Raw genomic sequence first — 13,388 nt, forward strand, 5'->3', positions numbered from 1 at the left:
CTTAACATAATAAATTAAAATGATCAAGCTATATTGTCCACACATTTTAAATATTCAGGGAATTCTTGAAGTTTTTCTAGAATCACCTTGACCTCTTCTATATCTGCATCAGATAATTCTACAAAGTATGTAGGTAGGTCTTCTACTTCACTTTCCAAAATATCCCATTGGTTTTCACTTAAGTATTTGTTCATTTGCACTATGCCTTTTGGATCTGTAAGGAACTGAAGCATTGATGGTAAGATATAAAATCTACACATTTTTCTTCGGATAAAAATGAATTACAATAATGTTCTGATCCTTACCCTGTAGGTTTGCTCTTCTCCTTCTTCAGGTCTCACCTCTTCAGCACCACCTACAATTGCAGCCTCTTCAGCATCATCGATTGTTGCTTGCTTAGTTGGAGGTTTGGCGATGATTACACCTTTCTTTTCAAATGCCTGACTAAATCCGGGTGTGACTTGGAATCTAAACAGCCAACACAAAATCAAAAATTAATATATTATTGGATGAAAAAGAGATGGACTTCAAACATGAGCAATAACACATACACAGATTTTTTCAATATTTTCTTGATTTGATTTCTGAGTTCATTCTCAGTAACACTTGAGCAAACATATGTGATATTAACTATACATTCATTTGGACCCCTCAATCGAAATTCAATTGGATGTTCTTTGACTGTCTGTGGGAAGAAAAAGGAAAACATGAACTACAATACGTGAAATGCAACAAAGGTACAGACATGGCAATCGGTAGATATAAAAATACCTTAATTTTCTTTAAATAATTGTCTATAGTATCCTTTGGAACATTTGCTCGCCGGGCTGATTCAATAGCTCTTGCTAAAGAGGGACTTGAATTTGGATCTGTATTCCAACCATTGCCTGTAAAACAACATTTTTTCTTTTTGGAAAGAGATCGGACTCTGTGACGCGTTTCCAATGGTTGTACTAACAAAAGGACAACACTGTTGCCCCTATCTCCACCACGCCTTACAGCCAGTGGATGTGCTGTTCTTTTGCCAGACAGACCATACATATAATAATAGTAATAAATAAACAATGATAGAAAAATCTATTACCTGCCAGAACAATCTTAATGTTTCGCAGCTTTTGAAGATACATAGCAGCTTTTTGATTATCTTTGAGACCCTTAGTGTGTTTAATATTTTGCCATTTGCTGTGGCCTGCCGAACGTTTTATATAATGCAAAGTCGATGGAATGACACCGACTCTGCGAAGTAAATTTGCACAAAACATGGCAATATCTCAAGCAGTAGACTGTCGTTGGAAAAGTGTCTAACCTATCAACCACTCATTACACCACTACCAACACTAAATCGTTCAGAACTCCGTACGGTGTACGGTAACATAAAAGTTGAAGATGAATTTAAAACCAAGAAGCTTATTTTAAAAACATTTTTTTGGGGGGTGGGTAGGCAGTGTTTAATTCAGTTTTAAGTAAATAAGTTTGGAACGTTAAAAACTTTTCATTTATAAGATGTACATCTGACTGCAAATAAAGGTTTTTTTTATAGAGGGGAGAAGGAGGAAGGAGGAGGGAAGAGGAGGAGGGGGTGAGGAGGGAAACATGTCTGCTGCACAGCTCTGCTGCGCCATGAAATTATCTAAAATTTAAGTAATATTGGAGGTAGAATGGTTTCATTTATCATCATTAAGTAACAGATTCTCCATGAGGCCCCCTCGTGAAATGGGGAGCTATCCAATACACGTAAGTAACACTAGGGTCCTTCAAGTGAACCGATCAATTTCTTCCTCACACTTTGCTTGTTTTACATAACTTACTTGCATATTGTATCTCCTTGAAACTTTTCAGAGGAAGCTACCCTTTCAGTTACCACTCACGTCTATTGTCTGATGTCTTTTTGAAAGCAATGGCCCCATTTAATTACGCCCGAACAAATACCTTTCAGTGTTGGTTATGTTGATAATCATTGTAGAAATAAACTTAAATGAAAGTCTAGTTTGATTGATTCGGTCAGATACTACCTTTGTCACTCAATTTTTCTAGTGTTATTTTATTCTATTGAGGCTGTGTTGTATTCTGTTCTAGATGGCATCTCATGAACTACTGTACCCAACAGAGATGGCTATTACAAATACTGGAACCTCTATCTGCCACAGACTTTCAAAACTTTTCAGTATAAACAGGAAACTTTTTATTTTCATATTGGTCTTACTTGCATTGTTTTATATTCCTGCGTATCACCAATTAGCTCAACCTCAAAGTCATGATGGTAAGAATTCTGTCAATTTTCTTAAATCCCCCAACATGAAGGTTGGTTACTTGTGTATTATATGCAGTGTTCTATGTCTTACAGAGGAACTAGATGGCTGGCCAAGAAATGGCACACGAGAGGTTCGTTTGTTTATTCAACCAGACAATGTTACCACAATAATATCTCCAAATTTCTGTGAAGGAAAGCAACCATTTCTTTTGGTTGTTGTTTGCTCTGCCGTTCACAACTCAGAAGCTCGCAAAGCAATCCGGGAAACATGGGCATCCAGTACCAGTTCTTTGAGAGAAAACAACAGAAGCAATGAAGTAGTTCCTCACCCTCTCAAAGAAGTTTTTGTGGTTTTTCTATTGGGAGACCCAGATAACTCCACTCTTCAGTCAGTAGTGGAGGAGGAAAGCCGAAGATTTGGTGACATTGTGCAAGAAGGGTTTATTGATTCATACAACAATTTGACTGTTAAATCTGTCATGCTGTTGAAGTGGGTAACACAAAGATGCAGCAGTGCTCTTTACGTAATGAAAACAGATGATGATACGATGGTGAACTTACAATCACTCCAGCTATTTTTAAAATCACATCAGTCATCATTAGTAAAGCCCCGAACCAAGAAAGTGCCTCTTTTAGTTGGAAATTTAATATGTGGAGCAAGGCCAATCCTTGATTCAACCCACAAATGGTAAGTTTTTTTTTTTGTTTTTGCTAATGTTATTGTTATTATGGTTATCATTTAGTTGCCACTGTAATACCATTCTTTTCTTTTTTTTTTGTAGGTACATGCCCAGGTACATTTTTCCAGGGCGAACATACCCCAATTATTTGTCAGGCTCTGGCTATGTCATGTCACAAGAAGTTGTTCAGGCCTTATATGAAGCATCACAAAAAGTGTCACTCATACCCCTCGAAGATGTTTACATAACTGGTCAATGCGCAGTGTATTCTGGAATAAGGCCTTCTGGTCATCCTGGATTCAGTTTGGGCAAAAGACCCATGTCTACATGTTCTCTAGGAAACCCACAGGTAAGACTATTCTATGTCCTTTCCTCTATGTTAGTTAACTTTGCTCTTTTACAAGTCGTTTCTCTTTCTTTTACTTTAGGTTATTACAACTCACAGACTTAATCCAAAGGAACTACGAGAAGCATGGGATTTGTCACGCATGTCAACATTACTTTGCAATAAAACAGTGCCGTCTTCTACCCCAGCTGCTGCACCTCAGTCATTTTTGAGGGGTTCTATGTTTGGAAGGAAACAACGTCACATTTTTAATTCCCGACGTAATGGTCTTGGATGTTATTAGGAACAAGTCATTACCTTTTCGTTTTGATATGAAGTATTTCCTTGTTGCCTTTCCAATCACTATTAGGTATGCATACCTAGTACTGGTAGTTTCAAGGGTAGTTCTGTTATCTTAAATATGCACTTTGCTCAGTTTTGAGAATGTGGGACACTGTGCCTTTGTTCCAACAAAAATGAAAACATTTGAGTGATTTTAACCATGCAGAATTTGTCTTTGAGCTTTGTTTAAAGCTTCCAAGCCTGTGGCAATTCTGGAACAATGCCAGTGGTTCTTCTTTCTCAATTACTACTCAAAGCATATTGTTCTATTCACAACATTCAGTTGTTGTCTTGTTATCTACTTGTATGGTCAGTAACCGTCCACATTTTCCCTCACCCTGCCTAAGCCATCCTTTTAAGGATGTTATTGAAACTAATTTTGATTAACTACCTAGTTAAACTTTGAGAATTTGGGTCTGCAACCCGCTAATACAATTTTTTATATTGGTTCTTGCTATTTTCAGAATATGCTCTGTATGTATGTTGTAGGAAAGTAGCTCAATCTTAAAAAGAATTTGATTCATAGTATATTTTTGATCTGATGTTACCTTTGAGAATTGCCTTACTTTTTAGATAGATATTCTGTGGTAATGATTGTTATCTTTTTTTTGACTGGAGAGGAATATTTTCCAATTTTTTTATCTGTAGAATTGAAATGAACTGCTCGTGGTTTGACCTTCGTATACTGTGAGAGTGAGATTTCTCATCATTTGTGTGTTTTAATTAGTTTGCATTATGATATGCTTTATAGAGCACTAAGATAATTTACCAGTATATTTGCAATATGATCAACTTCATAGGATATCCAATGATTTGTCCATCCTTATTTGTTATGCTTTTTACATTGACTTTTAAGGGGACTCGATCTAGTAGGCATATTAGATCTGTTTTTAAATCTAACATTAGTCTGCATCTTTGATCTGTATTTAAATTTAATTCTGTGATTTCTGCCTCCATGTTAATTTGGTTGTCTCATATTTCTACAATTTTTGATTTTTATTTATAATTGATATTACCTGTTACAATTTTTAGCTGTTTCTTGTTGTGCAATATTGCTTAGTTTTCCATTATCCCTTAAAATGTTGTTTGTAAACTGTTATTTTTATTTAAATTCTTTTAAGGTTAGTGTGCTTTTTGGCTGCTTTTCTAGTACGTAATCTGTTGCTAATCAAAGCCACCTAGGCATTCGAACAAAAGTTAGTGTGATGATTGCATTTTCACATTGTTGTAACATTTCCTTTGTTTTGTGTGGTTATTTTAATGTATTTAGTATTCTGCATTGTAACAAAATGCCACTGTGTGGCGTGAGAGATTTTTTTTCTTTCTTTTTTTGCTGTACAACTAATATTACTTGCCATGAAATTCTGCAGGTTTAGTGTCGGAATTTGGCAATGCCTCTTAATCTAGTCTTTAAATCAGTATTTCTTACCTGCTTTTTGAAGATCAATGTGCATTACTGTTCCTTTTTTGTTTCTGATTAATGGTTCTAAACTTCTACTACTGTGAATACAACTCTCAGGTAACAGTAAAATTTCCTGTATTGCTTTATGCAAACATTCTTCCATGGAAATGTGATTATTGCTGATGGTAATTCCATGTCTTTCTTTCTATTCTACGCACAATCATTCATTAGCTTGCTGCATATCATAAGAGCCAGGGAAGCTTATGGAACTGTCCAGTGTAATCAGTAATTTCATAGTTTTCTGTTTGGGGAAAGTGACCTTTTTATGTTATGAAACAAACATACTGGTTGAGGAGTTTGTATGCTGATGACCAAATGGTAATGTTATGCCAAGAGTGCAGGAATGTGTGGGCTTTTAAGTGTTTTTCTAAATTTAATACTTCCTTTTTGATTGTAAAACAATTATTTTTAGTTTTGGGAGGTCTTCCACTTCAAATTATTTAGGTGAAACTTTCCTTTCTTGCTTGCCCGCGAAGATTTTTTCAGATCGTTCTATTTGGGGATGTGTGAGTGTACATGTGGTATAGTTGTATGTAGTTATCTTCGATGTTTGTTGGAATCTCCTTTTTATATTGAGCAGTAGGTGTTAAGACATCTCACAATCATGAGAGTATAGGCTGAACCCGAATTTTCCTTCTTTGAAAGCTGATCAGAAAGTTTCTCACTGCGTCTTACAGCCTTAAATGTATTAGTATACAATATGTCAAGTCATGCAGTTTGCTCATTTACAAAATACTCCAGCGAACCTATTTTTCTAGGAAATGAGCTGTACTGATGTGTGTAGATCTGTGATATTCTTTGGCCATACTGCAAGGTAGATGTAATCCTAGTCATGGCTTAAACTAAACTGCAAATTAAAAAAAAAAAATAACTTGAATTTAAATAATGCACTTGTCCTAGCTGTGAATTTTTAGGTACAAAGGTTCCTTGGTTGCTCTTGTTAAAAACCACAACTTCCTTCTTTACTTTAGTGAAGTGTGACTGCTTATTGTACTGTGTGGAACCTTTTTCTTGCTTTCATCCATTTTATGTAAATTTGTTCCCTTGTTACAATGGTAGATTTTGTTAATGTCTGGCTATTGAAAAACAAATATGTTACAGTGACAGAAAATATCAAGGTTTGGATGACAAAGTTGAATCATATCTTAAAATATGGTGCCTATTGTCATGGTCATGGTATGTATTATGTTTTTCCTTTGCCTTCTCTGACTTTTGGTACTGTCTCAAGTTGATACTAACAGATAAGAGTATAACCATGTTACTGATCTAATGTGCAATATTCAATTGCTGTCTCTTACATATAATTGATATCATAGTCTGCTGTGTTTAACCTTTCAGGAAAACAAAGTAGTACATACTTATCAGCAAAATTTTGGTGCATGTTGTGTTTCAACCCAGGTCTAAAAAATTTGTGTCTGCGTTTTGGTTCATTAGGATTTATGCTTCATTATCTTGTGGCTTGCCCTCTTAAGTACATCTAACTTGGCCACATATGTAAACTTTTATTCTCTGTTGATTAGAACAAATTGCAGGTATGGTAGATAAATTATGTTTTTCATTCCTTCTTAATCTTTTTCATACTTGTGAATGCCAAAGCTTACTTGATAGACAGTAATTTATGGAGAAGGTGTTAAATGATGAGCTGGAGTTTAACTATCTTCAATTTTGAACTCCTTCAGGGACTTTTTTGCCAAGCATAATGGGAAGATGTTACACTGTTTTTCCAGAATTTAATCATCATTTGGAAAAAAATGACCTGACAAAGTAAAAATTCAAAGAAAGTTCTAAAGGGAATTAAACTCCAGCTCATTATTTTACATCTTTTTCAAACTACCTTACTTGGCTTTGCCACTTACAAATAAATGAAGGGGAATGAAAAGGAACGATTGTCCTATTTGACCGTCCCTGCAAAGTTGTACAAAGCCCTCCGAATTATATTACAAAAATCAAGTGTTTGTATTGATGTATTCCTCTCTCGGACAGTAGTTTGTCACCATTGTGAAATCTAACTAATAAATTTCAATGAAGAAAAACTTTCAAAATTATTTGCGCATTTTATCTGTATGTTGAAGGTTTTTGGTTCATTCTTGATTTTCCAGTTTTAACTGCAGTACTTATTAGTAGAATGCAGTCTTCATGTGACTTTGCAGACAGTTGATAATACTATTTCTGATTGATGTTCACTGCATGTATGGTTGATTTTGTAGAAAGGTGTAACATTGGCATTCTTTCAGGCATGTTAACATAACAGACTAACAGCCAGAAGGGCCTAAATAACTTCGGCATGGACATGTCATCAACATTCTGCACATGGCTTATGTGCTTATGCGCCTTGGATATTATTTTAGCGTTTTAAAACAACCATGTTAAAGCTGGAAGGCTTTTGTAAACTAAATAACATGTATGGTGTTAATGCTGATGTAATTTGACTGTGATGGTTTTGTGCTAGGTGGTTATGATGTGGAGTGTATCTAAGCTCCATGTCTCTGATGGTTTTGTGAGCAATGAATGTTTTTTCAAAAAATATTTATCAAGAACTTCCTTAGCGTTATTATTTAAGAAAACCTTTCAACAATCACGACTTGCCCAAGAACAAAATTGCCAAGCAAATAACGAACTAACTTATCATGAACTCGTACGCTTGTTTCGCTTGCGCTGAGAGTAAGCACTACTACACTACACTGCACTTCACCAAACGCGGGCCCCTGAGCAGCATCAGAACCGAGCCGTGCAAAGGACACCTTTTTCATTGCGAATCAGAGCAACAGCCAAGCCGCCCAGCCTGCTGGCGCTGGCCTGCCGCGCGCTGCTTCCCGGAGAGGGGGGGGGGGCGCAGAAGAACTCAAGCAGTCGCTTTAGGGGAGAACGGAAGGGGAAGGGGGGGACGCGACGCCGACTGTGGAAGCAGCCAATCGGGGCGGCCACCGCCCCTCCACGGACTTCCCCTCCCGCCGCGCTCGGAACCGTGGAGGGGAGGTGCGGTAGCTCCGCCCCACGCTCTGCTCCGCAGCCGCGCCGGCCGCGCTGCGCCCCGGCTCCGTGCGCCCCGCGGACCGACCAGTGCTGCCGCTCGCCGCCGCCTTTAGGCGCTGCCGCTCCGAGCGCTCCGCTGGCTCCGCTGCGCCCCGCTGCGCCGCTGTGCGCGCTCCGCCGCGCTCCAGCCCGAGGCAGCCAGCAGTTGAGCCCGCGACTCGTGCAGGCACTCGTCCGATGGAGCGGCTGCGGCGCTAGCGCGCTAGCGGCTTGCCACGGCTCGGGCCCGGGCTGAGGCTGTGCTCCGGTACCGGCGGCGGGCCGGCTCGCCCCTGGGCTCGCCAGGCGTTAGGCCCCACCGGCACCATGGCGTCGTCCTGCCTCCTCAACTTCGCCCGCTACCCCCCGCAGCCGCAGGGGGCGGCGCACCCCCATCCCCCGGGCGGGGCGCACCCCGGGGCGTCGCCGCAGGGGTCGCCGCAGTCCCCCGTGGACGTGATCGCCGAGGACGACGACGACGACGAGGTGCTGAGCGTGGGCTCGGAGCCCCGCGCGCCTGACAGCGCCCCCGGCAGCCCGCGGAGCCCACCGCGGAGCCCCTCGCGAAGCCTCTCCAGGTGCACGCGCAGCCCGCGCAGCCCCGGCGGCCTCGACGAGTGTTGTGACTTACCCGGCATGATGCCCGTGCCCTGTGTGCCCACCATCGGCGCCCTTAAGTTCAGCATTGCCAACATCCTAAGGCCCGAGTTCGGCGCGGGCCGCCCCTCCAGTGGTAGCAGGACGCCCTGCCGGACTGCGGGGCCGCCCCCCTCCACCCCTGCCTCGGCGCTGCCCCCTGCCCCCATAGACTTGTCGAGGGTGTCGTCCACTCCTGTGCAGCCACCCCCGCCTCCCCCCTCCGTGGCCTCCGTGGCCTCATCGTCCTCGTCTTCCTCGTCGTCCACGGACAACGGCTCTTCGTCGTCCTCCGCGGATCCGCTGCTTTGGCCTGCCTGGGTGTACTGCACGCGGTACTCGGATCGACCGTCCTCTGGTGAGTACCGCAGCGCGGTCTGTGCTTGCGAACCCCCGACCTGTACGTGTACGCATGACTAATTTAGACTAACGGCTATGCCTCGCGGAGAACTAAACGCATGTCGGAACAACGAAGCTTCGCTGAAGAGAGTTCAACAAGGGGTTAACTGAAATGTCAGCCTGTCGTCAATGGCCGCAGTTGTCAGCGAGCGAATGATTTTCCTTCTCCTTCATCTTTTAGCGAATCTGTAATAAGATTATTGTCAATTTTCATTTTTGTACATTGTGACTGTATGCTTCTCTGAAACAACCCTGGGAACTGCATGAGATATTTTTACGGTCGCATGTCCAAAAAGCCTTGAAATACTACGGGCCCTATTTTAAAATTTTACAGCAATCTTCAGAATCTTGCAATCTTGTAAGGCTTCCTCTTTTGAGGGTGTTCCATAGACCCCGTCCTTTGTTTTACTTATACTATACCGCGCGTGGGCGGGCTTTGCCTAACGTCGTGTCGCTCACCGTGGGAGCGAGTAGGCAACCCGTCCACACCCGTGAATGCGGTACAGTATAAGCAAAACCACCCAATACGCTGGGGTATCTCTTGTTTGCGGCACCCCGTCAGAAAAAAAGAAATAGTTTGTATGGTCTCACTAATCATTTTTATCATAATCACAAGCTTCGCCGTTGTAATGGGCCCGCCGTACTTTATTCCTGGCTACTGTGCCGCATGTAGAGGGGTTCCCTACCGTCGTCGCTCACCTCAACATGGCAACTTCAGGCCCCCCAGTAGTCAACTGGCGATCCGCCCACAAGCGTGCACGCGGTACCGTGTAACTGAAACAAAGTTCGTGGCCTGTACGGTGTACACCTCGTCACTACCCTTTCCGCCGTCCCTGTAGGGGGTGTGGGTGTTTACAGCACTCACCCCCGCCTCGCGGCCGCGTCGTCGTCGGCCCTCCCTGGCGGCGGTTCCCTCGCGGTCAGCGCGGAAATAAAAATCACCCGGGCACAGGCCGGGCCGGGCCAGCAGCGCCAGGGACTACTTGGCGTCCAAACGAGATCTCATTAACAGAGCGATAAATACGAGAGAGACTCATTACTCGGTCGTCCTCGCAGCTCGGCGGCGGCCGGGGCCGGGGCCGGGCCGGGGCGGCGCGCGTGCATTTCAGCGCAATAAACGCTTCCTTTGAGGAGACGGACGGTCGAGGGGTTTGCCAACGCGGTCGTCTCGCGGCCGGCGCGGCACTCCATCTCACTAGTACCGCCGCCCGGCTCGCTGCCCGTCGGCGTCGGCGACACCCTGTACGTGTCGCGCTAGTCGCGGTGCCTGTGTCTGTAGTTATAAGGTGAACCCTAGACGGCGACGCGGTCTTCAAACCAAACACCTCGATGCTGTTGCGTTGCAGCAAGGGGGGGGGGGGGACGGACCCCTTGACGCTGCGCCGACGTAAGCATTCCCAGAGCCACATGCATGTATTGAGAACAACTTTTATTTCTATTTCGAAAACGTTGCGAGCTGGATGATTTGCACACACACACACACACACACACACAGAGTCAGGGAAGTTTCCATTTCGGGTAGCTGAAGCGGCGGGGATAACCCTTTGAGTGTACCGGGCCCACCGGGCCGCGTCGCGTCGCCATGGGAGCGCTGTCCTCGCCCCCGGCCCGGCCAGGCCAGGCTCAGGGGGTGACGGGGCGTCGCCGTCGTCGTGCGGCTACATAATTTAATGCGATTGCATTATTTCCGCTTGGATTATGAGAAATTAATCGGCAACCATCGTGAATTGTGTACACACACACACGCACATACACACGGTGAAAGGGTTAAGGGGAAATGGAGGGAGGGGTGGGGAGGAGTACGTGGAGAACAAGGGAGGAGCAGTGCTCTCTGCGCACCGCGCGGGCAGCCTTCCCACACCACACACCTACCTATGGGCGGCAGACGGGGCTGGCAGGCGCGTCGTGCTGAAGTATATGGTGCCCCCTCTCCTTCCCCTCCTCGCCCTCCTCCACATACTACAGTGTGGTGTTGGCGAGGCCGGATGTTCCAGTGCAGCCCGGCTGGCCGTTGGCCGAGGGCGCAGAGCTCACAGGGCGGTGCTGGTGGGCCGGCGGCGGCGGGGCGCTGCGGAGCCGGGGCTCGGCTTGGCCCCCGCAGGGCTGGCAACCACAACGCACCGCTGCGCTGCGGCTGCCGCTGCCGCACGGGGCTCGCGGGCGGACGACGCACGGGCGGCCGGAGGGAGGGCGGGGACTCCGGGACGCGATCGGAAATAGGAAGTGTCTACAAAAAAGTGCAATATCAATCAATTACGGGCAGCATATCTACTATCGATAACTCTGCTGCGTAATGGTGGTGAGCGCCCTTCCTCCCTCCCTCTCCCCCTCTCTCTATCTCCACCGATGGAGCACCGTGGCGTGGCAGCAGGGGGGTGGCAGCGGGCGGTTGGCCGCGGTGGCCCCGCCCAATACATCCCTCCCTCCCTCCCTCCCTCTCTCTCGCCCTGACGCTGATCATTGATTGTAAGGCTCGCCACGAGTAAGCAGCAGCAACAGAGCAGAGTAGCAGAGCAGCAAGAGAGCAGTTGCAGAGGAGCAGCAGCGCACTCACGTGACCGCATATATCGACCACACACGTGTCCTCCTGCCAGGGGTGTTAGAGAGGGCCTCTGTCTTCCCACTCACTCTCGCACCAGTCTCCCCCTTCCTCTCTATTCTCGCCCTCTCGCCCTCTCGCTCTCCGCCACCCGCCTCCCTCCTCTCTCACACACACCTCGCTCACACCCTCTCTTCGGACGCCCGCGACGAGAGACGGGCGACCGACAGGCGCTCATTCGACGACACGGCGGACAACGTACACACAAACGTCGTGGAAAGGGCGCCCTTCTTAGTTCTTCCCCTCCCGGTTACATAAAAGGGTTGCGCTGCTTGTCCATCTGTTTGTTTGTCGTGCCTGAGAAGGGCGCGCGCTGCGCGGGCAGGAAGGGCCCGGAGGGGCGGGGCGGAGCGGGGCGGGGCGGGGGAGCGTAATAGAAATTGAGGAAGTTAATCATACCGGGACAACGAGGCGGCAACAAGTTGCGTCCCTTTGACAGATGGCATCTCGTGGTGTGGTCGCACACACAACACACAGGTGCTCGCCGAGGAGGGCAGGGCGCGCGCGTAGGCGGGCGGGCGGGCGGGCAGGCCCCGGGCCGGGCCCCGGCGGACAGACGGACCGACACAGTTGTTTGATTGATATCATGTTGTTGGTCGTGCTGTCGGGCAGACAACGGAGCCGACACCAAGCGCCAAACTGCTTTGGGATCCCTCCGCGATGCCGCCGGGATCGGGATGCTCCGCCCACGTGGCCGATAGGCGCGCTTCCTCTCCAGTGTCCCGCGCGCCCACGGCCGCTCCCGCTCGCACGGCGGCAGTCCCTGTGAAGGCCCCGAGGCCGAACCGACCGGAATCAGGACGAACGATAAGTAGCAGTGCTGCCCAGCGCGCATAAACATTTTGCTATACGCCGCGGAATATGTCATTGCCGGCGAGCAAAAGGCACCACTGCAAGTAAAGTGGTCGGATCCAATAAGCTGCCGCAGCCGGGTATACCGGCTTCCATAGGCCGGGACATCATGCACACAGCAGCGGTTCCCAGGGCCGCCGCACTGCCCCGCACTGCTCGCCGGGTGGCTAGAGCCTCGCGGGGATCGGCTTGACTTGCGGTATAGGCCTTCCATACCCGCCCCCGTGTAGTTATTGCTATTGGCATGGCTATTGACGACTCGGATAGACTAGAGCTTTATGCCGCGTGTAACGTTACGGGGCGTCTGCGTGTATAACGCTATATACGTGAAACGCTAACGACGCGCCGGTAATAGGCCGCGGCCGTGACGCGGCTCCGCGGCGGCGGCGGTCTCTCTCTTGCTCTTGTCGCCCTTTCTACCCGCCCCCTCCCCCGCCTCTCTGACTCTCTCTCTCTCTCTCTCTCTCTCGCTGTGCACGTCTTTCTCTCACTCACTCGAAGTCAAGCAAAAGCGACGTGGAGTGGAACGGCTTCTGTTGATTTCTTTCGATCTGTGTTGATCAGCTTGGAAATGGATGCGAGATTACATCTTTATGAGCTCCGCCGAGGCGGGTGGCCGTCGTGCCGCGCAGCTGGGAAGAGGGGAAAGAGGAGGAGGGGGAGGGAGACCGGGGGGCACCCCAGACACCGCACACCTCCGGAGTGCATAAAGTTCATCCTCGCTTCAAAAGTATTCCAGAAAAAGAAGACGACGACGAGTTTTGCCGTCAAATAGGAGGCAAATGGCCCGACGTCGTCGTGGCGTGGCACGGCGCAGAGCGGTGGCGGTA

General features: G+C 47.0%; 3 protein-coding genes across 4 annotated transcripts; 2 read left to right on the plus strand and 1 right to left on the minus strand.

Moving 5' to 3' along the window:
* LOC113207573 (translational activator of cytochrome c oxidase 1) lies at positions 1-1,399 on the minus strand. The gene is made up of 5 exons (XM_026424196.2): positions 1,085-1,399; positions 772-887; positions 552-685; positions 306-468; positions 1-224 (listed from the first exon to the last, which is right to left on the minus strand). The coding sequence occupies exons 1-5, from the start codon at positions 1,260-1,262 to the stop codon at positions 24-26; spliced, it is 792 nt and encodes a 263-aa protein (XP_026279981.1). The 5' UTR covers positions 1,263-1,399; the 3' UTR covers positions 1-23.
* Positions 1,400-1,553: 154 nt separating this feature from the next.
* LOC113207602 (beta-1,3-galactosyltransferase 1) lies at positions 1,554-4,537 on the plus strand. 2 transcript variants are annotated; one of them, XM_026424238.2, is made up of 5 exons: positions 1,554-1,734; positions 2,077-2,260; positions 2,345-2,939; positions 3,034-3,280; positions 3,360-4,537. In XM_026424238.2, exons 1-5 carry the CDS (start codon positions 1,696-1,698, stop codon positions 3,558-3,560), a joined length of 1,266 nt encoding a protein of 421 aa, XP_026280023.2. In that variant the 5' UTR covers positions 1,554-1,695; the 3' UTR covers positions 3,561-4,537. The 2 variants fall into 2 exon arrangements, with proteins under 2 accessions (XP_026280023.2, XP_052130632.1); XM_052274672.1 differs by lacking the exon at positions 1,554-1,734 and adding an exon at positions 1,788-1,937.
* A 3,520-nt stretch (positions 4,538-8,057) lies between these two features.
* On the plus strand, positions 8,058-9,497 carry LOC113207843 (basic proline-rich protein-like). Its single transcript, XM_052275480.1, has 2 exons — positions 8,058-9,066; positions 9,442-9,497. The coding sequence occupies exons 1-2, from the start codon at positions 8,400-8,402 to the stop codon at positions 9,495-9,497; spliced, it is 723 nt and encodes a 240-aa protein (XP_052131440.1). The 5' UTR covers positions 8,058-8,399.
* Positions 9,498-13,388: the final 3,891 nt, after the last annotated feature.

The sequence above is a fragment of the Frankliniella occidentalis genome, unplaced genomic scaffold, assembly GCF_000697945.3.
Source record: "Frankliniella occidentalis isolate FOCC.00 unplaced genomic scaffold, Focc_3.1 Scaffold8, whole genome shotgun sequence".
NCBI lineage: Eukaryota > Metazoa > Arthropoda > Insecta > Thysanoptera > Thripidae > Frankliniella > Frankliniella occidentalis.

Coding starts and splice junctions, on each gene's coding strand:
- LOC113207602 (XM_026424238.2), top strand. CDS start 1,696: ATGAGGCCCCCTCGTGAAATGGGGAGCTATCCAATACAC. Junction 1,735..2,076: donor TGGGGAGCTATCCAATACAC/GTAAGTAACACT, acceptor ATTCTGTTCTAG/ATGGCATCTCATGAACTACT. Junction 3,281..3,359: donor GTTCTCTAGGAAACCCACAG/GTAAGACTATTC, acceptor CTTTTACTTTAG/GTTATTACAACTCACAGACT.
- LOC113207843 (XM_052275480.1), top strand. CDS start 8,400: ATGGCGTCGTCCTGCCTCCTCAACTTCGCCCGCTACCCCCCGCAGCCG. Junction 9,067..9,441: donor CTCGGATCGACCGTCCTCTG/GTGAGTACCGCA, acceptor AAAATTTTACAG/CAATCTTCAGAATCTTGCAA.
- LOC113207573 (XM_026424196.2), bottom strand. CDS start 1,262: ATGTTTTGTGCAAATTTACTTCGCAGAGTCGGTGTCATTCCATCGACT. Junction 888..1,084: donor CATTAAGATTGTTCTGGCAG/GTAATAGATTTT, acceptor GTTGTTTTACAG/GCAATGGTTGGAATACAGAT. Junction 225..305: donor GAGAAGAGCAAACCTACAGG/GTAAGGATCAGA, acceptor TCAATGCTTCAG/TTCCTTACAGATCCAAAAGG.